Source organism: Procambarus clarkii, chromosome 41 (assembly GCF_040958095.1).
Source record: "Procambarus clarkii isolate CNS0578487 chromosome 41, FALCON_Pclarkii_2.0, whole genome shotgun sequence".
Lineage (NCBI taxonomy): Eukaryota > Metazoa > Arthropoda > Malacostraca > Decapoda > Cambaridae > Procambarus > Procambarus clarkii.
In genome coordinates this window covers 24,645,530-24,673,061 of record NC_091190.1, presented here as the reverse complement: position 1 = coordinate 24,673,061, position 27,532 = coordinate 24,645,530, and the positions used below count along the sequence as shown (strand labels likewise).

The 27,532-nt window shown below is 44.8% G+C and overlaps 1 protein-coding gene across 1 annotated transcript in view; it reads right to left on the bottom strand.

Moving 5' to 3' along the window:
• LOC123760990 (neurobeachin-like) overlaps positions 1-27,532 on the bottom strand; it is a 217,667-nt gene that overhangs the window by 143,264 nt on the left and 46,871 nt on the right. The window contains exon 2 of the mRNA XM_045746799.2: positions 19,048-19,174. Coding sequence (XP_045602755.2) covers positions 19,048-19,174 — 127 coding nt within the window. The remainder of the gene's footprint in view (positions 1-19,047; positions 19,175-27,532) is intronic.

Genomic DNA, 27,532 nt, shown 5'->3' with positions numbered 1-27,532 from the left:
AGGACGACCTGGACAAAATGGAGGAATGATCAAGAATATGGCTGTTAAAGTTTAACTCAGGAAAGTGTAAAGTAATGAAATTAGGCGAAGGGAGCAGGAGGCTGAACACAAGGTACCATCTGGGAGGTGATATCCTGCAAGAGTCAAATAGAGAGAAAGATCTGGAGGTTGATATCACACGGAACCTGTTCCCAGAAGCCCACATCAAAAGGATATCATCAGCGGAATATGCTAGACTGGCCAACATAAGAACTGCCTTTACAAACTTATGTAAGGAATCGTTCATGACTCTGTAAACCACTTATGTCAGACCAATCCTGGAGTATGCAGCTGCATTAACATATATGTATAATATCGAGGAGACTAGCACTGTGATCTATCCACTGTGCCAATACACCACATTTTTTTTTATTGTAATCGACCAATCTGTTAAAAATGTGACATAAGTATAGATTGAACCACCCAAAAACTATTGTTTTTTTCCAACCATCACCACTGATAGCTCTGATGATTTGCTTGGGTAAAAAAATTTAAAAAAGTTGAATTTATTACGGAGTAGCAAATCGAGTTAATGGGCCGAGTACTGACCCCTTTCGGAACTCCGCTTGTGACATATTCTGATTTCTCTCATAATTACCGTCAATAACATAAGAGAATTGTCTTACATTCACTAGGTAGTCTGCCATCCACTCTGTAACTATGACCCAGGTTTGGCCCTTTACTTTGTAGTCTTAACACTTTATACAACATTGAATTACTGCATTGCGCCCGTGCTTCCATTTTCCATCTCTTTTATTCCAGCACAAGTACTACGAATAGGAGCTGCCTCGTATGGGCCAATAGGCCCTCTGCAGTTACCTTTGTTCTTATGTACTCTAATAGGTTTGTCAGGCATGACTTCTCTAAACCAGTCCTGGTGCTTCGCTACAAAGTTTTCCGTCCGTTGGTGGAGCATTATTCTCTCTCTTGTTATTGCACTGTTGTTGAGGATGAGGAATGGAGAGGAAGAGGGTAGTAGGAGGAGGAGGAGGAGAAAATGGAATTAGGAGGAAGAAGAGGGAACTGGAGGAGGAGAGGAAGACAAAGAAGAGAAGATGACGAAGAGGAGGAGGAGGAGGAAGGGGAAGAGAATAAGAGGCATCAAGTTAATTAAGAGGAGAAGAACACGACCCCAACAACGACTTCCCCCCCCCCCTGGGAACACCACCTCACAAAGCTTGCCAAGCTTCACTGACCAAGCTATTTAAAGCTTATTGACTTGACGCCGTCCGGGAGACATCTCCCGTCCACGAGGCTCACCATAGCCCGTGCTACTTGCCCCGCGCCAGTGCCAGGTAAGTTACGGGCTCACCATAGCCCGTGCTACTTGCCCCGCTCCTGTGCCAGGTAAGTTACGGGCTCACCATAGCCCGTGCTACTTGCCCCGCTCCTGAGCCAGGTAAGTTACGGGCTCACCATAGCCCGTGCTACTTGCCCCGCTCCTGTGCCAGGTAAGTTACGGGATCACCATAGCCCGTGCTACTTGCCCCGCTCCTGAGCCAGGTAAGTTACGGGCTCACCATAGCCCGTGCTACTTGCCCCGCTCCTGAGCCAGGTAAGTTACGGGATCACCATAGCCCGTGCTACTTGCCCCGCTCCTGAGCCAGGTAAGTTACGGGCTCACCATAGCCCGTGCTACTTGCCCCGCTCCTGTGCCAGGTAAGTTACGGGCTCACCATAGCCCGTGCTACTTGCCCCGCTCCTGTGCCAGGTAAGTTACGGGATCACCATAGCCCGTGCTACTTGGAACTTGTTCCGAGTAGCTGAATCTATAACAACAACATGACGCCGTCTGTCACACCTGGGTGCCCGCACATCACTCCCACACCGTCCTCACCACTCCGTGCAAAATGCAACTGTTTTGCCTACCCAGATACGTATAAACCCAAACAACCCATCTAACCTACTGAGACCGATGGATAGAAAACGTCCATATTACGGTGCTTTAATTTGCACTAATCGTATTTTTACCGGATTGGTCGATTCGGTAAAAATGCGATGCATTACCAATCTCGGATTGACTCCAGAATAGGATGAATGGGAGGGGCTCCCTGACCCATAGGCCCCCATAGGCCCGATCTCTAAAGGATGGGGTGACTCTTAGTCTATCTCCTATCCTCTGGCCAGAATGTGGGCATTATAAGCCGCGTGCTAGTGTGTGCGTTCAAGTCCAACTATCCTATGACGCTTTAGACAACAACGTCACAATTCCAATGGTCTAATGAAAATAAGACCACCGTAATATTGACGCTTTCTTGGCCTAATAAGCACCGGTCTCGACACGTTAGGTGGGCTGCCTAGGTTCGTACCCCCGTGCGTAGACAACTTCACTTCATAGTTGACGCTTAACACAATTCAACCCGAATTAATGGGATGGATTGTGTGAGAGGTTCAACTTCCTTTCCATTGACACCCATTATTCCCCAAAAAATCTCCTTATGCACATGAATCTACAGAGTAGCATTGAATCCCATTCCCCGCCGACCTCTCGTTGCTTCCCCGCCCATCTGAGAGAGGATCCAATCGAATACCCAGCCCTCAACTTGAGTTAGATCCGTAATTAATCCTTTGTCTTGATACCAGCCGGAGAACAGTGGGATCCAAGCGTCCTTGAATCAATGCCTAAGGGATTAAACACACATGGGAGTAAACAGCCGGAGGTACAGACAGCTGGAGGTATAAACAGCTGATTCATAAACAGCTGGAGGTAGGAACAGCTGATTCATAAACAGCTGGAGGTAGGAACAACTGATACACAAGCAGCTGGAGGAAGGAACAGCTGATTCATAAACAGCTGGAGGTAGGAACAGCTGATTCATAAACAGCTGGAGGTAGGAACAGCTGATTCATAAACAGCTGGGGGTAGAAACAGCTGATTCAGAAACAGCTGGAGGTAGGAACAGCTGATTCATAAACAGCTGGAGGTAGGAACAGCTGATTCATAAACAGCTGGACGTAGGAACAGCTGATTCATAAACAGCTGGACGTAGGAACAGCTGATTCATAAACAGCTGGAGATAGGAACAGCTGATTCACAAACAGCTGGAGGTATAAACAGCTGATTCATAAACAGCTGGAGGTCCAAACTTAAAACATTTTACAAAATGATAATTATCAATATTATTATTCTAAGCAAATTAATTAAAACTTAGTCATGCATATGTTATGTGATGGCAAACTTCCGTATATACTTTTCCAAATTTCGAAACATCCTCAGCAAATTTTCTTCAATTTCAAAATTCCTAGTATCTAGTATACAACATTTATCCTCTAGTGTGATGGGTATACTTTCTAGAAAGCGGGAAACTTAAGGTATACTAACCATGTGTCTTTGCTTGTAAGGAAAACAGACCAACATTTTACAAAAGCCACGTAAAATACATTCAAGATACAATCATTACAGGTAATACAATCATAACATGTGGAACAGGTTGTATATAACAATATATTGTGTTGATTGTTTGGGAAGAATGACTAAAAGAGAAAAGGAATTTGTTACAACTAGTAATATATTTAGTTAATTATACCTCTTAATCTTTCACACAGTCCTGTGGAATCTTTACACTGGACACACTTCGAATAATATATTCCCCTGCCTGACAAGTCTGTACACAGGATACTTTTAGAACACCTCATTCACCCATTCCTGTGGAGTCTTTACACAGGACTCTCTAATAGCTAAATCATTCAGCAAGTTCTGTGCAATCATTTCACTGGACCTTTAAAACTAGTCACTCATCCAGTCCTGTGGAGCCCTTTACATAGGGGAACTTTAAGACCAACTCAATAACCTCAGCTTTAGCCTCCAAGCTGTTGATACTACGTCAGGAAAGACTGACCAGAAAGGGGAGGAGAGGTAGAAATAGCCCAAGCTACTCTATCCCTTTAAGATGTATTTTTTCTTGTCTCAATAAACATACTTGAACTTGACTAGAAAGGAATAGGCTCAAGGTATTGGGGGATGGGGGTCACCTTACGTTGGGAAAGGGAGTGGATATTTCAAAAGAAAGATCAATAATTTGTATAAATGAGTTAAGTCAGACTGTGAGACTGTTGTAAGTAACCTCTGAAGCCCCATAGAGCCCCTGGGGGCTCGGTCTATGGCATCCCTAGAACCCCATAGAGCCCTATAGAGCCCCTGGGGCTCAGTCCTGGTGACTCTGCTGCTGACCATAAATAATTTAGATACGGGATTGAGTAGCAATTATTTATTTTTTTTTCAAATTTGCTGTTGATATAAAAAATTGGGAAGACTCAAATATTTTTCAAGACGATCCTTATGTGTGTTTGATATGGACGAAAGATTCGGCTCAACATTCCAAAATTCAGGGTTCGATGCTCCAGCGGCCAGATATCAGCTGGATGATGTTGAAAATGCAGTCGTCTCATTGTGAAAAAAAATAATATATTGTTTAGACTAACCAGAAACGAAGGAACCCAAACAACCCACCCTAACCGATCTAGGCCGGTATCATAGAAAACGTCAGTGTCACGGTGCTTTACACTTTACAAATACGTCGCATTTATAACGGACTGGTCGATTCTGTTAAAAAAATACCTTATTATGTGAGAGAACAAGCCTGAAGAACGGTGAAAACCTTTAAGTCAAGCTGTTCTGCCTATCATCACTGTCAAAGAACATTCGCATTCTTCAGTTCACAGCTGAATTGAATGACTCCGTGAACAAGACTGTTCGACCCCCCAACCCACGCACCAGGGTTCGACCCCCACCCCACGCACCAGGGTTCGACCCCCACCCCACGCACCTGTACCTGAAGCTTGCGACGAGGTTTCGGTCCGCCCCGGATATTATCCCGTCGGGTGAAGAGATTGATGATTGATTGATGAAGATCAAGCCACCCCAAGAGGTGGCACAGGCATGAATATCCCGTGAAGGATGAAGATGTGCAGGAAGTCAATATATAAGTTAAGACTGAGATGTGTAAGGCGCTCACGGGAGACATCTTCCGTCACGCAGGGTGCAGTCGCACCTCCACAGATCTCAGTATCATCTATTGATACTGGAAATGGCTCAAAAGGGCCACCACTTATGGGCTATTCATGCCCAAGCCACCTTTTGGGTGGCTTAATATTCTCTCTCTCTCTCTCTCTGTGTAAGGCGATTGACTACAGTATTACAAGGCATTAAAAATGATTCAAAGGATCAGTATACTCAGTATCAGTATATATGATTTACATTAAATGTAAACTAAGCTGGGCCAGAAATCATCAAATATTTGCACATTTATTTACGAAACCTATACATGTTATCTTAATCATGGCAGCTATATTTATTAAAGTGTTTACGAGCTTGGGAGCATCATAACCAAATGTTATCTTTTTGAAGTTATCTTGAGATGATTATCGGGGCTTAGCGTCCCCGTGGCCCGGTCCTCGACCAGGCCTCTTTTTTGTTACACATCCCCAGGAAGCAGCCCGTAGCAGCTGTCTAGCTCCCAGGTACCTATTTACTGATTGGTGAACAGATGCATCAGGTTGAAAGAGACTCTGCACATTTGTTTCCGCCTCCACCGGGAAACGAACCCGGATCCTCAGGACTACGAATCCCGAGCGCTGTCCACTCAGCTGTCAGGGCTCCTTTTTATTGTTAATAAAACGGTTTATTGTTTTATAGGGTATAAAACAGACTTCTATGCAACAACAACAACAAATACATTGTATAAAAATTCCAACAGTTCAGAATGAACATTTATTTACGGCTATTCAATAATGGTTAGTGTTTTGTCCTGAGGCTTGACACCTTTTTAATGACAAATTTTCCTGTGTGGCTGAAATGTGTGTGACAGTTCCCACGTTGATCAGTAATGACAAGTGTTGATCAGTAATGACAAGTGTTGATCAGTAATGACAAGTGTTGATCAGTAATGACAAGTGTTGATCAGTAATGACAAGTGTTGATCAGTCAGCCTTGTTCTCTGAGACGTTTATGTTGATGTCATGAAGAACCTGTTGACACACACACACACAGGTAGACCCGAACATTGCCATAATCCTCGTGGCAAACTTTCTCAAGTGTTTAAACTTTTCAGGAAGTTATGAGAAGCAGCTCCCAGGTATCTCCACTACAAGATACTTTACTCTGAGTGAAGAGTCCCACTGTACTTATAATGGTTCCATCTGGCGACTGTCTTCTGCCTTATAATGGTTCCATCTGGCGGCTGTCTTCTGCCTTATAATGGTTCCATCTGGCGGCTGTCTTCTGCTTTGGGCACATCACAGGTGAGGGAGGGAATTATCAGGGGAAAGCGCCAAGCCATCACGACTTTCATACCACTTGGAAGGGATCAGGATAAGGATCAAGGATTATTTTCTTCTTGAGGTTATCTTGAGATGGTTTCGGAGCTTAGTGTCCCCGCGGCCCGGTCCTCGACCAGGCCTCCATCCCCAGGAAGCAGCCCGTGACAGCTGACTAACTCCCAGGTACCAATTTACTGCTAGGTAACAAGGGCATCAGAGTGAAAGAAACTCCGCCAATTGTTTCTCGCCGGCGCCTGGGATAGAACCCGGGACCACAGGATCACGCGTCCAGTGTTCTGTCCGCTCAGCCACCGGCTCCCACCGGATTGGACGGGGGGTAGGAATGGTGCCCAACCACTTGGACGGTCGGGGATTGAACGCCGACCTGCATGAAGCGAGACCGTCGCTCTAACCGTCCAGCCCAAGTGGACAGACCATCAAAGGTGAATAGTGCTGAGAATAATGAACAGTGGTGTTCAAAAGATGAGAAATCAAGAAAACTTTCCTGAAATTCCTTTGACAACAATTCCAGGTGAGACTCATACTTAGCAATGCTAAGTCCAGACTCAGTATCGGCAGTCTATTGTAAGAAGTCTTAACTCGCTTGTCTCACAGCTACATCTGCGTTTCTTTTGTGCTTCTGAAATCAATTAAAAGGTGATAGTTTTAAATTATAAAAACTGCAATTTTGGCTGTTAAATGACCAAATTACGGTATTATTTGTGCGGGCCGCAGGTGTGCGAGCCACAGGTGTGTGGGGCCACAGGTGTGCGGGCCACAGGTGTGCGAGCCACAGGTGGGTGGGCCATAGGTGGGTGGGCCACAGGTGTGTGGGCCACAGGTGTGCGGGGCCACAGGTGTGCGGGGCCACAGGTGTGCGGGGCCACAGGTGTGCGGCCACAGGTGTGCGGGCCACAGGTGTGCGGCCACAGGTGTGCGGGGCCACAGGTGTGCGGGCCACAGGTGTGCTTGCAAAGGGCCACATGTTTGACATGCCTGTGGCCTAGTAGGTTGTCCCCCCTTGGTAACACACTGTATTACAGACGTAGTACAAGAAAACCACAACAACTGGATGAGTCTATAAAACAAAAAATACTGAGGCTGTAGGATGGGATCGAACCCACGTATCCTCGATTTCCCAAACAGACGCACTTCCGACAGGACCATGATGTGAAGTTACACGATGGAATCAAACTCGCGTTTCTGGATTCCTTAAAGTAAAGTGAGAAGTTCACAGTGGATTCCCCCCATTGTGAATATGAGCAGCAGTGAGGGTGCTGCTCATATTCACTGCCACACAGGACAGTGAGGGTGCTGCTCATATTCACTGCCACACAGGACAGTGAGGATGCTGCTCACATTCACTGCCACACACTGGGCGGACTGCATTTTCTTGGATTGTCGGAAAGCCTTTGACACAGTACCGCATAAGAAGCTGGTACATAAGCTGGAGAGACAGGCAGGTGTAGCTGGTAAGGTGCTCCAGTGGATAAGGGAGTATCTAAGCAATAGGAAGCAGAGAGTTACGGTGAGGGGTGAGACCTCCTATTGGCGTGAAGTCACCAGTGGAGTCCCACAGGGCTCTGTACTCGGTCCTATCTTGTTTCTGATATATGTAAATGATCTCCCGGAGGGTATCGATTCATTTCTCTCAATGTTTGCGGACGATGCTAAAATTATGAGAAGGATTAAAACAGAAGAGGACTGTTTGAGGCTTCAAGAAGACCTAGACAAGCTGAAGGAATGGTCGAACAAATGGTTGTTAGAGTTTAACCCAACCAAATGTAATGTAATGAAGATAGGTGTAGGGAGCAGGAGGCCAGATACAAGGTATCATCTGGGAGAGGAAATTCTTCAGGAGTCAGAGAAGGAAAAAGACTTGGGGGTTGATATCACGCCAGACCTGTCTCCTGCAGCACATATCAAGCGGATAACATCAGCGGCATATGCCAGGCTGGCCAACATACGAACGGCATTCAGAAACTTGAGTAAAGAATCATTCAGAACTTTGTATACCACATATGTCAGGCCAATCCTGGAGTATGCAGCCCCAGCATGGAGTCCATATCTAGTCAAGGATAAGACTAAACTGTAAAAGGTTCAAAGGTTTGCCACCAGACTAGTACCCGAGCTGAGAGGTATGAGCTACGAGGAGAGACTACGGGAATTAAACCTCACTTCGCTAGAAGACAGAAGAGTTAGGGGGGACATGATCACCACATTCAAGATTCTGAAGGGAATTGATAGGGTAGATAAAGACAGTCTATTTAACACAAGGGAACACGCACAAGGGGACACAGGTGGAAACTGAGTGCCCAAATGAGCCACAGAGATATTAGAAAGAACTTTTTTAGTGTCAGAGTAGTTGACAAATGGAATGCATTAGGAAGTGATGTGGTGGAGGCTGACTCCATACACAGTTTCAAGTGTAGATATGATAGAGCCCAATAGGCTCAGGAATCTGTACACCTGTTGATTGACAGTTGAGAGGCGGGACCAAAGAGCCAGAGCCCAACCCCCGCAAACACACCTAGGTGAGTACTAGGTGAGTACACAGGACAGTGAGGATGCTGCTCACATTCACTGCCACACAGGACAGTGAGGATGCTGCTCACATTCACTGCCACACAGGACAGTGAGGTGCTGGTCATATTCACTGCCACACAGGACAGTGAGGTGCTGGTCATATTCACTGCCACACAGGACAGTGAGGTGCTGGTCATATTCACTGCCACACAGGACAGTGAGGGTGCTGCTCATATTCACTGCCACACAGGACAGTGAGGGTGCTGCTCATATTCACTGCCACACAGGACAGTGAGGATGCTGCTCATATTCACTGCCACACAGGACAGTGAGGGTGCTGGTCATATTCACTGCCACGCAGGACAGTGAAGGTGCTGCTCATATTCACTGCCACACAGGACAGTGAGGGTGCTGCTCATATTCACTGCCACACAGGACAGTGAGGATGCTGCTCATATTCACTGCCACACAGGACAGTGAGGGTGCTGGTCATATTCACTGCCACACAGGACAGTGAAGGTGCTGCTCATATTCACTGCCACACAGGACAGTGAGGGTGCTGCTCATATTCACTGCCACACAGGACAGTGAGGATGCTGCTCATATTCACTGCCACACAGGACAGTGAGGGTGCTGGTCATATTCACTGCCACGCAGGACAGTGAAGGTGCTGCTCATATTCACTGCCACACAGGACAGTGAGGGTGCTGCTCATATTCACTGCCACACAGGACAGTGAGGATGCTGCTCATATTCACTGCCACACAGGACAGTGAAGGTGCTGCTCATATTCACTGCCACACAGGACAGTGAGGTGCTGCTCATATTCACTGCCACACAGGACAGTGAGGGTGCTGGTCATATTCACTGCCACACAGGACAGTGAGGGTGCTGCTCATATTCACTGCCACACAGGACAGTGAGGGTGCTGCTCATATTCACTGCCACACAGGACAGTGAGGATGCTGCTCATATTCACTGCCACACAGGACAGTGAGGATGCTGCTCATATTCACTGCCACACAGGACAGTGAGGATACTGCTTTAAGTGCATCTGGTATCTCACCTGTGTCCAAGCTCTTCCTCCACACTATACTGAGTGCCTGTGCTACCGGCACTTTGCATTTCTTTATAAATATTAAATTCCATGAGTCTGGACGCGAAGCTGAATGCTTGGGCATATTGTCAATTTATCTTTCAAAATCTGTCACGCTCGTGTTGATATCGGTTATATTTACAGGTGTTCGGATATCACGCATAAAGAAGTTGTCCGGATCTTCCACTTTCATGCTGGGTATCGGAGTGCTAAACATGTCCTCATACTGCTTTTTTAGGATTTCACTAATTTCTTTGTCATCCTCCGTGTATGAACCTTCACTCGTACGAATAGATTCAATACTGAAGAAGGTTCTATATTTAGATTTCAGAAATGTGTAGAAATATTTTGGATTTGTCTTGTATGGCTTTCCCTTCTAATTGCATTTCTTCAATCTGATATGATTGTTTCAGCCTCTGTTGTATTTCTTCCATCTCCCTGTTTAAATATGGCATGAGGGCAAGAATACAACTAGGCAAGAATACAACTAGGCAAGAATACAACTAGGCAAGAATACAACTAGGCAAGAGTACAACTAGGCAAGAATACAACTAGGCAAGAATACAACTAGGCAAGAATACAACTAGGCAAGAGTACAACTAGGCAAGAATACAACTAGGCAAGAATACAACTAGGCAAGAATACAACAAGGCAAGAGTACAACTAGGCAAGAATACAACTAGGCAAGAATACAACTAGGCAAGAATACAACAAGGCAAGAGTACAACTAGGCAAGAATACAACTAGGCAAGAATACAACTAGGCAAGAATACAACTAGGCAAGAATACAACTAGGCAAGAGTACAACTAGGCAAGAATACAACTAGGCAAGAATACAACTAGGCAAGAATACAACAAGGCAAGAGTACAACTAGGCAAGAATACAACTAGGCAAGAATACAACTAGGCAAGAATACAACAAGGCAAGAATACAACTAGGCAAGAATACAACAAGGCAAGAGTACAACTAGGCAAGAATACAACTAGGCAAGAATACAACTAGGCAAGAATACAACTAGGCAAGAATACAACAAGGCAAGAATACAACAAGGCAAGAATACAACAAGGCAAGAATACAACAAGGCAAGAATACAACAAGGCAAGAGTACAACTAGGCAAGAATACAACAAGGCAAGAGTACAACTAGGCAAGAATACAACTAGGCAAGAATACAACAAGGCAAGAATACAACTAGGCAAGAATACAACAAGGCAAGAATACAACAAGGCAAGAATACAACAAGGCAAGAGTACAACTAGGCAAGAATACAACTAGGCAAGAATACAACAAGGCAAGAGTACAACTAGGCAAGAATACAACTAGGCAAGAATACAACTAGGCAAGAATACAACTAGGCAAGAATACAACTAGGCAAGAATACAACTAGGCAAGAATACAACTAGGCGGGCATAAAGTGCTAGACCTCCCCCCCCCCCCCCCCCGTAGTCACTAAGGTCAGCACTCCCAGGAACATTCGGTACAAAGTTCCAAATGTAAACATATGAGAAACAAGCGAAAAGTGTCAATGTATTGAATTACTAACAGTCAAAAGGCGGGGCCCAAGTGCAGAAGCTCGACCCTGCAGGCCGTGGTGGGGAGGTACCGCCGCCCCCCAGCCAGGACCCACCAGGGGGGGGGCAGGTGGTGCAGGGCCTCCTGAAGGAGAGCTTACAGGCGCCCCCCGGCCAGGACCCAGCAGGGGGGGGGGGCCGGCAGGTGGTGCAGGGCCTCCTGAAGGAGAGCTTACAGGCGCCTCCCCCCCCCGGGGTATTGCGCCCCCGCACAAAACTTTAATCTGCAGAGTTTTTGAGCATCAGGCAATGGTGTTGGGGCCGCCCCCCCCCCCCCCCCCCTCGGTCACCCACACTAGCCTTATGGGCCCATTCTAGCCCACCACCCTCTCCACCCACCCACACTAGCCTGATGACCCACTCACACTCACCCACCACCAGCCTCTCCACCCCCAACTTTCCTTAAGGAAAGTCTCAGGGAAAAACTGAAAATGCTTCAAGGCGCCGAAAAAAAGTCTTCAGTAGAGGTGCACAAAAGGCTCCACCAGGCCGTTCCCCAGGTCAGACGAGCGTCAGATTTGAAGTGGTTTCATAAGCCTACGAACCTCGCCAACCAGTTCAATAGGTCAAGGAAGCGTCAATATCCCAGTGCTTTTAATTTCCTCTAGAGCACTGACATTTTTACGCTGTGATCGAAAGCGTTAACATTACGGTGCATTAAGTGTGAGGACAGGTTAGAGCCACCGAGGTTATGTTCACGACGTACAAAATACCGATGCAAAATAAATGTAAATATTATGGAACTTTAATGTTTACTACTACGTCCCATTTTTAATGGAATACTCGATTCCGTAATAAATGCGACGTTTTAAGCGAGAGGACAGGCTATGTTAAACCTAATTTCTGGCCCTCAGCTCCTGGAGACAACACGTGTAGACCTTGGCTGACCAAGCAGCAGGTGCTCCTGCCACGGTACAGCTGAGCACTGTGGTACAGCTGAGCACTGTGGTACAGCTGGACACTGTGGTACATCTGGACACTGTGGTACAACTGGACAGTGTGGTACTGTGGTACAGCTGGACAGTGTGGTACTGTGGTACAGCTGGACAGTGTGGTACTGTGGTACAGCAGGACAGTGTGGTACTGTGGTACAGCTGGACAGTGTAGTACTGTGGTACAGCAGGACAGTGTGGTACTGTGGTACAGCAGGACAGTGTTATACTGTGGTACAGCTGGACAGTGTGGTACTGTGGTACAGCTGGACAGTGTGGTACTGTGGTACAGCTGGACAGTGTGGTACAACTGGACAGTGTGGTACTGTGGTACAGCTGGACAGTGTGGTACAGCTGGACAGTGTGGTACTGTGGTACAGCTGGACAGTGTGGTACTGTGGTACAGCTGGACACTGTGGTACAACTGGACAGTGTGGTACTGTGGTACAGCAGGACAGTGTAGTACTGTGGTACAGCAGGACAGTGTGGTACTGTGGTACAGCAGGACAGTGTTATACTGTGGTACAGCTGGACAGTGTGGTACTGTGGTACAGCTGGACAGTGTGGTACTGTGGTACAGCTGGACAGTGTGGTACTGTGGTACAACCGGACACTGTGGTACTGTGGTACAGCTGGACACTGTGGTACAACTGGACAGTGTGGTACTGTGGTACAACTGGACACTGTGATACTGTGGTACAACTGGACACTGTGGTACTGTGGTACAACTGGACAGTGTGGTACTGTGGTACAACTGGACAGTGTGGTACTGTGGTACAACTGGACACTGTGGTACAACTGGACACTGTGGAACAGCTGGACAGTGGTACTGTGGTACAACTGGACACTATGGTACAACTGGCCAGTGTGCTACTGTGGTACAACTGGACACTGGTACTGTGGTACAGCTGGACACTGTGGTACAACTGGACACTGTGGTTCTGTGGTACAGCTGGACACTGTGGTACAACTGGACACTGTGGTACAGCTGGACACTGTGGTTCTGTGGTACAGCTGGACACTGTGGTACAACTGGACACTGTGGTACAGCTGGACACTGTGGTTCTGTGGTACAGCTGGACACTGTGGTACTGCGGTACAGCTGGACAGTGTGGTACAGCAGGACAGTGTGGTACAGCTGGACAGTGTGGTACAGCTGGACAGTGTGGTACAGCTGGACAGTGTGGTACAGCTAGACAGTGTGGTACAGCTGGTCAGTGTGGTACTGTGGTACAGCTGGACAGTGTGGTACAGCTGGACAGTGTGGTAAAGCTAGACAGTGTGGTACAGCTGGTCAGTGTGGTACTGTGGTACAGCTGGACAGTGTGGTACAGCAGGACAGTGTGGTACAGCTGGATAGTGTGGTACAGCTGGACAGTGTGGTACAGATGGACAGTGTGGTACAGCTGGACAGTGTGGTACAGCAAGACAGTGTGGTACAGCTGGACAGTGTGGTACAGCTGGACAGTGTGGTACAGCTAGACAGTGTGGTACAGCTGGTCAGTGTGGTACTGTGGTACAGCTGGACAGTGTGGTACAGCAGGACAGTGTGGTACAGCTGGACAGTGTGGTACAGCTGGACAGTGTGGTACTGTGGTACAGCTGGACAGTGTGGTACAGCTGGACAGTGTGGTACTGTGGTACAGCTGGACAGTGTGGTACAGCTGGACAGTGTGGTACAGCTGGACAGTGTGGTACAGCTGGACAGTGTGGTACAGCTGGACAGTGTGGTACTGTGGTACAGCATGACAGTATGGTACTGTGGTACAGCTGGACAGTGTGGTACTGTGGTACAGCTGGACAGTGTGGTACTGTGGTACAGCTGGACAGTGTGGTACTGTGGTACAGCTGGACAGTGTGGTACTGTGGTACAGCATGACAGTATGGTACTGTGGTACAGCTGGACAGTGTGGTACTGTGGTACAGCTGGACAGTGTGGTACTGTGGTACAGCTGGACAGTGTGGTACTGTGGTACAGCTGGACAGTGTGGTACTGTGGTACAGCTGGACAGTGTGGTACTGTGGTACAGCATGACAGTATGGTACTGTGGTACAGCAATACAGTGTCCTGTGCCACCCACTCCCCCAATATCAGTGCTCAAGTCATGCCACTTCACCAATGTAATCAATGGCATCAATTAATGCTGTAGGTATAATGTACAACTCCACCTCTGCTACAATGTACACATTATTACATTTACTTGTATCACCTTAAGGACCTGCAGCAATGGGACGCTTACACACCAATGTTATGTACTCTCACAACCCAATGTACCTTCTTGTATATAAGTAAATAAAACTATTCAGGCTGCCTAATGTTTATAATATTGTGAAGATACAAATATTATTGGTAAATATAAGATTTGCACAACATTAGTTGCTTTAAGTACAATAATGTACTATATATATTTAAATGGAAGTATTATGCCACACTATAATCTGCATAGTACTCCAGTACTTCGGTCCAGGTGAGGTTAGCTAAAGTTTTAGTCTTTATTACTTAATCCTTTATATTTTTGCTCACATTGATTTTTTATTTAAATGATTTATAATGATTTTTATGTAAAATGGTAAATGATTTTTAACTATAAACAGTGTTTCAGTGTGGCAACTATTAAGACAGGTAAGAATTATTCTGTTTTAAATTCATTGCCTTAGTTTTCAGTATTTACTATGCCATAAATAATTTCATATGTAGGGCTCTAATTACTAAAATATTTTACAACTTGAATTGTGGGTGAACCATTTCTAATAGCCAAAAAATTTGGTATTTCGGAAAATCACATTGACAATTGGTTTCTCTTGGTCTAAACATATAGCATCTTTAATATGCTGGCAAATATTTATTTTATATATTTTAATATATAATATTTAATAATTTATAAGAAATATATAATATATAAATATATATATATATGAATATATAAATATATATTAAGTATATATGTCCAGCAGAGAGAGAGCCCCGTTACCTAATGTCCCGCACCAGCCAGACAGTGTCTGTCGGAAGGCACTGAATTTTGAGGTCCCATTGTTACACTTATGTAGTCAGAAAAGTTTGACGGTTTACGCAAAGCTGCGACTGGTCTGGAGGCGTCCTAACACGAGGCGGTGTTCTTAGGAAGACTGGCGTTCGTAAATGGCTTCCTGAATCGCGACGGAACTGCCACGGCGATGGGAAGAAGGCAAAGATTCCTTGATGCTTGCGTAACTGCTTTATGAATCCGGCCCCGGGTGAGTAAGACGATAGGAATGAGAGGCGCGGTGAGTAAGGAGAGGCGAAGTTCACGAGAAGAAGGATGAGTAAGGAGTGGTGAGCTTGATAAGATGAGAGAGAGGGGAGGAGATGTGGAGCACACGCCAGCATCCATCACCATGGTAACATCTCGCCTCACCACAACATCCATAACACAACACCATTACAGGTCTAGCCAGTAAGTCCACTACGGGCTCACCATAGCCCGTGCTACTTGCAACTTGTTCCGAGTAGCTGAATCAATAACAACAACATCATGTCTAATCACCATCCTGGCCTAATCACCATCCTGGCCTAGTGTACTACCGCATAGTTAGATGCAACTGTTGCAGTAAGCTAGTAAGTTGCATAGATGCAACTTACTTAGTTAGCTAGTAAGTTGCATAGATGCAACTTACTAGCTAACTAAACACAAGAACTAACAACTCTATACAAACATAACAACTCCGTACAAAATACAACTGTTTTGCCTAGCCAGAAACGTATGAACCCAAGCAACCCACCTAACCTCACGAGGCCGATGCTGAGCGAAACGTCAATATTGCCGTGGTTGAAAATTTTACTAACGCGTGTATATATTTAACAGATTGGTCGGCTCTTTGAAGAGTCGGTTTAAAATGCGACGTATTAGGTGAGAGGACGGAGTGATAAACCGTTCATGTATACCTGTAAACCTCCAGCGGTACCAGCTCTGGTATACAATGCATACATATGTATATATATATACATTTTATCAAGTGGATTATTATCAGTTCTCTTGTGCGTCTTCACTTGGCTTCCTCCAATTTACCAAAGATTCTGATTTCCCCCTCTGTTTGTCCTTTCTTACCTGGCTCATCACGCATGATCCAGGTAAGAATCACTTACGAAGCCTGTACATCTATTCTTAATCATGGCCACTTTGTTTACGTTTGCTAAGCAGATGACGAGCCTGGAAGCGTCGAGAACTCGTCCTCGGCCCAAAGGTTATTATTGTTAGTACCTCGTAGTGCTTCCGAGCTCGTAAACTGTAATAAATGTAGACCATACCGCCATGATGGAAGAAAGATGTACAGGTTTCGCAGGTGGTTGTGTAAATGCTTCATGAATCCCGGCCCTGTGTTTCCCACTAATGCTAAACAATTGGTTTTTGTCCCACAGCCGTGTTTTGTATTTACCAACTAGGTCTTTGTGCTAGCTTCATCAAGCAATTAGTAATTACTTGTTCATTTACGAGACCTGTACATCTTACCTCGATCTTGCGGCTTATTCGGTATTTACTGAACAATTTAATCTTTTAGCCTTAAAGGTATAATTTTTTTTTTTAATTTTGCCCCGAGGGGCTAGTTTATTGGGCAGCGTCACTCATCCTGTGAGTGGACACACCGCCATAGCAGCATGTCCAACACTCCCCAATAGGAAGAAAACCCGCTGGGTTGTTCATCCTGTCACTTGTACCCAGACACAGCTGGGACTTGCTTAACTGTCTCAAGTGAACAGCTCCTCAAACTAGAAGATTAACATCTGTCAACCCTTAAAATCTTACGTTTTCTTGCGGGTGCAAAATGGGGGAACCTTTTAAGAACAGTATCAATATTTGACAAATAGTGTTTTCCTAACTCAAACAATGTGGGGTTTATTATTCTACACATATTTCTAATATCTCTCAGGTGTTCACATTCACGTAGATAGTGGTCAAGGCGGTGTCCGTCACTCTCACCACAGATTCTGCAACCCCGCTGATCAACTGTTGTTTCCATATCTCCATGGATATTTGTATCCAAGACGGATTCTCGCTATTACTGATTCTCTCCCTCGTCCTCCTCCTTTTCAGCCATAATGATAGGGATTGCCAGCTGCAACCATGTTGTACCATCGTACAGATTCACTGGTTTGTGCTTCTATCCTCCTTTCCTCAGTTACCTTGTCACGGTGATGTTGCCTGACAATACCTCTAATTTGTAGTAGAGTCTTGGGTGTGAAGTATTCAATGTGGTCTCCATCAGCAGCCAGCACATCTGCTCGTTCGTTCCCACATATTCCAACATGGGAGGGGATCCCCAGAAACTTGACGAGTCTTCCCTGGTTGGTTAGTACCTGGTTGATATCTGGTTGGTTGTACCCTCATAACACTTTATTTCAGCGACTATCACAAGATTTTCTGCCCGATTTTTACTTTGCGTGTGTGTGTGTGTATGTGTGTGTGTGTGTGTGTGTGTGTGTGTGTGTGTGTGTGTGTGTGTGTGTGTGTGTGTGTGTGTGTGTGTGTGTGTGTGTGTATATGTGTGTATGTGTGTGTGTGTGTGTATCTGAGAAAAAATCAGTTGACAGTTGAGAGGCAGACCGAAAGAGCCAGAACTCAACCCCGCGCAAATACAACTAGGTGAATACAACTAGGTGAACACACACACACACACACACACACACACACACACACACACACACACACACACACACACACACACACACACACACACACACCAGTCTCCTGTATATCGACTACTGTTCCCATTCCACTTCAGTTTCCAATACCTCCAGCCACCACCATCTACTTCCCGCCGAAGTCTTGAAGCCGCTGCAGCTCTTGCTTCAAGTGATAAACATCGCAACAAAATATTGCCAATAGATGTCACATTTCTACCCCGCTATCGGAAACTTCACAAGGTCCAAATGTGCACAGTTGTTGTTGTTTTAGAATAGGCTACTTGGAACAAAAGTTCCGAGTAGCACCGGCTATGGTGATCCCGTAGCGAATGTGCATAATAAAATTACGACTGAGAGATGTATCTATGAGAAAATATTGAGGTCGTACGATGGGATCGAACGCACCTCTGGTTTCAACATTGCGATTAATATGATATTTATATATCTTATAACTATTATATTTTTATCAATTTTATATTCAGTAAACATAACGAACTTCATGACCCATGCATCCTAACACTGTATAAATCATTATGGATCTTTGTATAATTATAATTAATATTACTTTTAAACGTGTTGATTTAAATGTTATATTCGTGTTTTCTATCAGTATATTGTGTACCTGTCACCCCCCGCCAAACACACACCGAAACTACGACGTTGGTACAACGTTTGAACAAGTTTTAACACCTCCTAACCAGTTATAACAACCAATATAGCAAATTGTAACAACGTTCTAATACGTCATAAACACGTTAAGCCAAGATGTAACAACTTTATTACAAGTTGCAACAAGCGGAAAAGAGACAATTTCGGTTTGTGTTTCCAGGGCCATGCCCGCCTTCGTGGGGGGGGGGGGGGGAATGGCAGGTCAGCCTGCAATCATTGCCTGTTGCATCAGGCAGCACGGTAAATATCATGCACCTTAATTAGTAGCCGGACTGAAGGTGACCTGTGGGGACCTACCTGCCACTACGTTATCAGCCTGCGGTAGTCGCTGCAGGACGTGGGTGATGAGCCCCACCTCCGTGCAGGCTTGCAGGTTGCGGACGCTCTTCCGCAGGATAGCGATGAACACCGACCATATCTCAGCCTGTAAAGTAACACAAGAGTAACCATGTTATATCATGTGATGAACACAAGCGCCGTAGTCACGCCCAAAACACACACACATATGAGGAGACATGATAACCACCTACAAAATTCTCAGGGTTATAGACAGGATGGTCAAAGACAAACTATTTAGCTTGGGTGGAACACGAACAAGGGGGACACAGGTGGAAACTGAGTACCCAGATGAGCCACAGAGATATTTAACAAAAAAAATGTTAATGTCAGTAGTTAACAAATGGGATGCATTAGGCAGTGACGTGGTCTAGGCTGACTCCATTCACAGTTTGAAATGTAGATATGATAGAGCCCAATAGGCTCCAGAATCTGTACATCAGTTGATTGACAGTTGAGAGGCGGGACCGAAGAGCCAAAGCTCAACCCCTGCAAGTACAACTAGTTGAGGACAAATACGTGAATACATCCTGCCATAACCAGAACGTTCTTCTTAATATTTTACATTGTTACAATGTTGTTATAACGTTTTAAAAACGTTGTAAATATGTTGCGTGACAGATGGGATTACATGATTTTTGTCATATCAAATGTTCGGTCGCGAATGTTTTAGACTTAATGAGAGAATTCATTTTAACATTTTTAAATGCAAGCATTTTGAGGGGTCACTGACGCTATATATCAGGGGTGGTTGTCATCAAGCATTTATGCAGCCAATTACGAAACCAGTGCATCTTCCCTCTAGACAATGAAGGCTTGGTTTATATCTGTTAGCATGGAAACGTCACAACCCAGGGTTATTATTGTTGTAAACAACCTCGTTGTGCTTCAGAGTTCATGAACTGCTTAATGAATGTAAACAAAACCGCAATGATTTTGGAAAGATGTACAGGTTTCGTAAATTAGTACGTAAATGTTTGATGAATCATGGCCCTATTACATAGAATATATCCTTCTGCAGTGTCTTCTGGAAATTGTATTCCCATTCCAAATTGTTTGAATTGATCTACTCCATCAATTCACCTGGAAATTGTACATATGGTGATCATGTCTCCCCTAATTCCTTTCTGTCTTCCACTGACAATTATAATAACATCTCCTAGTACCTCTCACCCGTCAGGTCTGGTACTAGTCTAGTGGCATACCTACATACCTTCTTAATGGTTCTTCTCTGTATAACCCTTGCACTGCGCAACTAATTTTAAGTCGACAACGTGGTGCACATGACTAAAAAAAAATGAATGAAATGAGTAAAACTGCAGACAGTTGTTGTTGTTCAAGATTCGCTACCTGGAACAAAGTTCCAAGTAGCACGGGCTATGGTGAGCCCGTAGTGCCTTTGATTTGGAGCAGTGTTAGTTCAACCCATCCCACACAGATATCAGTTCTAACAACTATTGGTGAGGCGTACACATATGGACGGTTGTATCACATAACAATTCAAGTTTTGTACTATTTGAATACTCCAAATAACATCGCTAAACAGTGGAACTGTAACTATATATCCTAATCTCTCCTAGGCCTAAATATAAATCCAAGTCCTCGTACTAAAACCTAAGATGATGTCCATAGGTGTTATACTAGGCCTATGCTGTTAGGCTTGGGTGACGCTGTTAGGCTTGGGTGATGCTGTTAGGCTTGGGTGATGCTGTTAGGCTTGGGTGATGCTGTTAGGTTAGGTGATGCTGTTAAGCTTGGGTGATGCTGTTAGGTTTGGGTGATGCTGTTAGGCTTGGGTGATGCTGTTAGGTTAGGTGATGCTGTTAAGCTTGGGTGATGCTGTTAGGTTTGGGTGATGCTGTTAGGCTTGGGTGATGCTGTTAGGCTTGGGTGACGCTGTTAGGCTTGGGTGACGCTGTTAGGCTTGGGTGACGCTGTTAGGCTTGGGTGATGCTGTTAGGCTTGGGTGATGCTGTTATGCTTGGGTGATGCTGTTAGGCTTGGGTGATGCTGTTAGGCTTGGGTGATGCTGTTAGGCTTGGGTGATGCTGTTAGGCTTGGGTGACGCCGGCTTTCTCCCGCCCTCAACAGTATTAACTATACGAAACATGTTTTTAACAAGTGATTTTTTTTACGTTCCACCCACAGTTGATATTTGTACTATCACTTTTATGGTGAGGCATTACCAGAGTGAAGGTGACTCATTACCAGAGTGAAGGTGACTCATTACCAGAGTGAAGGTGACTCATTACCAGAGTGAAGGTGACTCATTACCAGAGTGAAGGTGACTCATTACCAGAGTGAAGGTGACTCATTACCAGAGTGAAGGTGACTCATTACCAGAGTGAAGGTGACTCATTACCAGGTGACTCATTACTCATTACCAGAGTGAAGGTGACTCATTACCAGAGTGAAGGTGACTCATTACCAGAGTGAAGGTGACTCATTACCAGAGTGAAGGTGACTCATTGCCAGAGTGAAGGTGACTCATTACCAGAGTGAAGGTGACTCATTACCAGAGTGAAGGTGTCTCATTACTAGAGTGAAGGTGACTCGTTACCAGAGTGAAGGTGACTCATTACCAGAGTGAAGGTGACTCATTACTAGAGTGAAGGTGACTCGTTACCAGAGTGAAGGTGTCTCATTACTAGAGTGAAGGTGACTCGTTACCAGAGTGAAGGTGACTCGTTACCAGAGTAAAGGTGACTCGTTACCAGAGTGAAGGTGACTCATTACCAGAGTGAAGGTGACTCGTTACCAGAGTGAAGGTGACTCGTTACCAGAGTGAAGGTGACTCGTTACCAGAGTGAAGGTGTCTCATTACTAGAGTGAAGGCGACTCGTTACCAGAGTGAAGGTGACTCGTTACCAGAGTAAAGGTGACTCGTTACTAGAGTGAAGGTGACTCATTACCAGAGTGAAGGTGACTCGTTACCAGAGTGAAGGTGACTCATTACCAGAGTGAAGGTGACTCATTACCAGAGTGAAGGTGACTCATTACCAGAGTGAAGGTGACTCATTACCAGAGTAAAGGTGACTCGTTACCAGAGTGAAGGTGACTCATTACCAGAGTGAAGGTGACTCGTTACCAGAGTGAAGGTGACTCATTACCAGAGTGAAGGTGACTCATTACCAGAGTGAAGGTGACTCATTACCAGAGTGAAGGTGACTCATTACCAGAGTGAAGGTGACTCATTACCAGAGTAAAGGTGACTCGTTACCAGAGTGAAGGTGACTCATTACCAGAGTGAAGGTGACTCGTTACCAGAGTGAAGGTGACTCATTACCAGAGTGAAGGTGACTCGTTACGAGAGTGAAGGTGACTCATTACCAGAGTGAAGGTGACTCGTTACCAGAGTGAAGGTGACTCATTACCAGAGTGAAGGTGACTCGTTACCAGAGTGAAGGTGACTCATTACCAGAGTGAAGGTGACTCATTTCCAGAGTGAAGGTGACTCATTACCAGAGTGAAGGTGTCTCATTACTAGAGTGAAGGTGACTCGTTACCAGAGTAAAGGTGACTCGTTACCAGAGTGAAGGTGACTCATTACCAGAGTGAAGGTGACTCATTACCAGAGTGAAGGTGACTCATTACCAGAGTGAAGGTGACTCATTACCAGAGTGAAGGTGACTCATTACCAGAGTGAAGGTGACTCATTACCAGAGTGAAGGTGACTCGTTACCAGAGTGAAGGTGACTCATTACCAGAGTGAAGGTGACTCGTTACCAGAGTGAAGGTGTCTCATTACTAGAGTGAAGGTGACTCGTTACCAGAGTGAAGGTGACTCGTTACCAGAGTGAAGGTGACTCATTACTAGTGAAGGTGACTCATTACCAGAGTGAAGGTGACTGGTAATGAGTTATTGCTAGAGTAAAAGTGACCCAACATTACCAATGACGTTGGAGGTGACTCATCATTACCAGGTTACTACTAGAGTGAAAGTGATCCAACATTACCAGAGTGAATATGACTCGTCAACACCCAGAGTGAAGGCGAGGCAAAACTTGCAAATTATTCTGTGATAAACAGAAGTGTCCTTATCTTGGGAGTGAAAATGTCGACCAAGAAAGTGTCGCGCAAAAAGTTTCCTCCGGTACAAGGGTACAATGGGTACAAGGGTACAAGGGGTACAATGGGTACAATGGGTACAAGGGAACAATGGGTACAAGGATACAAGGGATACAAGGGGTACAAGGGGGTACAATGGGTACAAGGATACAATGGGTACAAGGGGTACAATAGGTACAAGGGGTACAAGGGGTACAATAGGTACAAGGGGTACAAGGATACAATGGCCGCGGGGACACTATAAAGCCCCGAAATCATCTCAAGATAACCTCAAGATAACCCGCCTCGTACTAGTGTCATCATCACTACCAGAGAATATTAATCTTCCACCGGACAATAAAGAAATATTGCTCAAACGAAGACTGACAGGTTTCAAAAAGGAAATTAAACAGGTGCCTGCAGGAAGCACCGGTTCAGACAGGTTGTGCTGGCAATGTGGAGATGCGGGACGCTGCCAGCAACAGCTTTACCGATCACGCTATCACCAGAAAAGCCACAGGTAAACCACACAGCTAGATTACTAGACATAAAAATTCCCTTTAACGGGGGACAGAAAGCCTGTAGTTAGGCTTATCGAGGTCTCCCCTAGGTCAAGAACTGACCTTGCCCAGGATGCCACCCACAACAACTCCCTAAGACAACTTGGTAGTCAAGGACGAGCCCAGGGTACTTTTGGGTTGGGAGTCTCAAGCCCTAGCTCCCGGGTACCTATTTTACCACTAAGTCAATGGAGGCATCAGGTGCAAGGACACTTATCCACCTCTGTCTGTCTTTGAGATTACTTTGAAATGATTTCGGGGCTTAGCGTCCCCGCGGCCCGGTCTTCGACCAGGCTGCAATGTCCTGTCCAGGGATTCAACCCGACTCCCGCCGTTGTGAGCCAAAGACGCAGACCACTCTGCTATAGGGCCCGGTGCTCATTTTCTTTCAAACAATAACTTTTGTAATCAGTATTAAAGAAAATCGATGTCCTCTTCCTCCTCCGAATATTGACGTCGCTGCTCATTTAGAACTTAAACTTCTAAAGCAAAAAAAAAAATTCTCTTGAAAAAAGTCTTGATTACTTCCAGAGTTCGATACTTTAATCAGTTACGGACGAAGACTGAATCTCTTCCACCGTAAATGAGGACTTGGTGTACTGAAGAGTTCCAGTCCGTCAACCACTCTCAACCATTACTTTACCACTGAGAAGAATAATATTACCCACTAAGAGCATTTACTTCAACCACTGAGAACCATTACTTTACCCACGATTACTTCACGATTACTTCGAGGACGATTACTTCAACCACTGAAAACGACTATAACCGTTGAGAACGACTCCTTCAACCAATGAGAATGACTCATTCAAGCCTTGAGAACTATTATTTCACCCGCTGAGAACAATTACATCAGCCACTGAGAACGTTTAGGGAATCTTCTGGTCAATATGATTAATATTTGGACACGACTATATTTAATATCATATACTTATTTTGTTACTTTACTACAACATGATACTTTTAATCCCGTGAACATAACTTGGTATATATACCGAGGGGTCGACCCAAAGATACAAAGCCAGGGTTCTCATTCGTCGAGCCCTAACCCACTGCTCTGAATGGAGCAACGTGAGGAGGGAGTTTGAAAGAATAACTCAGGTGTTGGTGAACAATGGATATAGCAACACAGACATAAACACTACTATAAGACGACACCTGGACCGATGGTACATTCCTGAACCCAAGAATAGAAACCACAACACCTCCAATAAAATTATATTACAAATCAACCATGCGCAGTGAACATAAAAAAGAAGAACGAATAATGAAAGAAATAATTCGTAAAGGAGTAAAAAGCATAACTCCTAACCAAAACATTGACCTGATCATATTCTATAAAACAAAAAAGACTATCGACCTCCTTATTAAAAACAGCCCGAACCCGACGGAGAACCCTCTACAGCAGTCAAACGTTGTATATACGTACACTTGCACCCACGAAGGATGTAACCTTCAATCTAAGTACATAGGTATGACGTCGACCAAGCTGACGAGGCGTTTGACCTGTCATCTTCAATGCGGTGCCCGCAAAAATCACATGAGACAAGCCCCTGACATCACCGTAACAAGAGAAATGTTGAGTAAAAACACTTGTATAATAGACAAAACCCAAGATGTAAGAAGATTACAAATTCTTGAAGCAATGAACATAAAATTAGAACCCACCATAGATACCCAAATTAAGGAACTATTCACTCCATCCACCATGAGAATAAGAACAAGACCAGAACGTGAAGATGCCACCATAGAAGACACTGCTCAACATGCTACGCCCACTACAACTGATTAATCTTTGTATGTGCTTCATACTCTATTTTCGCCTTTTCCTTCAAACTTTAACACATTTTTCTTTACGCCTTATTCTTGACGCCTTATTCTTGTATTGGTCTATATTTGTTTACACCTGACCCCCTAATGGAATAAATCAAATATGCCCTGAACTTTCTTATCACTTGAGAATGAACCATGTAGGTTCGAAACGTTGTGTAATTTTATAATAAGTGTAATATATTCTACAGTTATATATTTATTTTTCTTCACCTCGTACGAATACTACTTTTGGGGAAATCCTATTCCAATTAAATCCAGATGCAAGAGCACTAGTCAGAGGGATAGAAGCCCTAAACAAGAAAATAATAAATACAGAATATGCAGTCATAATCAATGAAACATGTATAAATGAAAACCTGCTGCCTGTATACACCAATATATATATATATATATATATATATATATATATATATATATATATATATATATATATATATATATATATATATATATATATATATATATATATATATATATTACACACAGAAATCACAATAGCGTGATGCATCAAATGAACAAATCCACAAGGGCCGTAACGAGGGATCGAACCTACGTCCGAGAGGATCCCCAGACGCTGCCTTAATCGACTGTGCTTCGACATATATGTCGTAACACAGTCGAATTCAGAGCACTGTCAATCACAAGACGAAGCTGGAAAAAGTTCAGAGGAATGCCACTAGGCTAGTCCCAGAACTAAGAGGCATGAGTTATGAGGACAGGCTGCGTGAACTGCACCTCACGTCGCTGGAAGACAGAAGAACTAGGGGAGACATGATCACCACATACAAAATTCTCAGGGGAATTGACAGAGTAGACTTAAACATTCCCTCAAATGCGTTATGTGTGGCTTCCTCCGAGGCTAAGGGTCCCTTTCTTCCAGAGGTGGTACTCCCTTCCCTAATATATATTATATATATTACAACTTTTGCTCCAAAAATAGTAGGACTTTTATCAACTACTGGAAACGGACACAAATTTTACTGTTGTTCCCAAAATAATTCACGTTTTGTACTTTACGAACACAATGAAGGCCAGGCCACACTCTAGAACAGTAATTATACAAACTAACCTGTTCTAGGCCTATACAATCAAACATGGGCCTAACACACAATATCACCTCAAACATACATACTCTAAGGTCTAATTTTATACATAGGTGCTATATTAAACCTACAATATAAATACTACGAAATCAGAATTTTGATTTCGGGGGGCAACAGTACATATTTTGTACTTATATCCAAAGTAACTCTAGATGCTACAGTTTTCAGTCCGTCGTCTGTATTCGCTACTGCGTAAAAAAATGCAGCTGTTTTGCCTAACCAGAAAAGTATGAACCCAAGCAACCCACCTAACCTCTCGAGGAGGATCCACAGGACACGTCGGTAATAGGATGCTTTAACGTTAACTAATACCAAGCAATTTTTACGGATTGGTGATTGCGTTAAAATTGGAGCGTTTTGGGCGAGAGAGGCAGTCACTATCAGTCGTAGTTTGTTCCCCAATTCCTTACCCTTAAGACAGTCACAGTTTCAATGCTAAGGTCTACCGTGTGCTGGTATCGGGGAGTATCGGGGATCAATGTCCTCGCGGCCCGGCCTCTGACCAGGACCGCAGCCCGGCTCCCCTATGTTAGGGGAGCCGGTCGGCCGAGCGGACAGCACGCGGGACTTGTGATCCTGTGGTCCTGGGTTCGATCCCAGGCGCCGGCGAGAAACAATGGGCAGAGTTTCTTTCACCCTATGCCCCTGTTACCTAGCAGTAAAATAGGTACCTGGGTGTTAGTCAGCTGTCACGGGCTGCTTCCTGGGGGTGGAGGCCTGGTCGAGGACCGGGCCGCGGGGACACTAAAAAGCCCCGAAATCATCTCAAGATAACCTCAAGAATCATCTCAAGATAACAGCCTGCTTGATCAGGTGTCCTCTAGACGTGTTTATCAAGTTCTGTCTTGAACGCCGTGAGGTCCTATAAAACTAAGCACATTGTGTCAAGAGTTTAATTCTTGT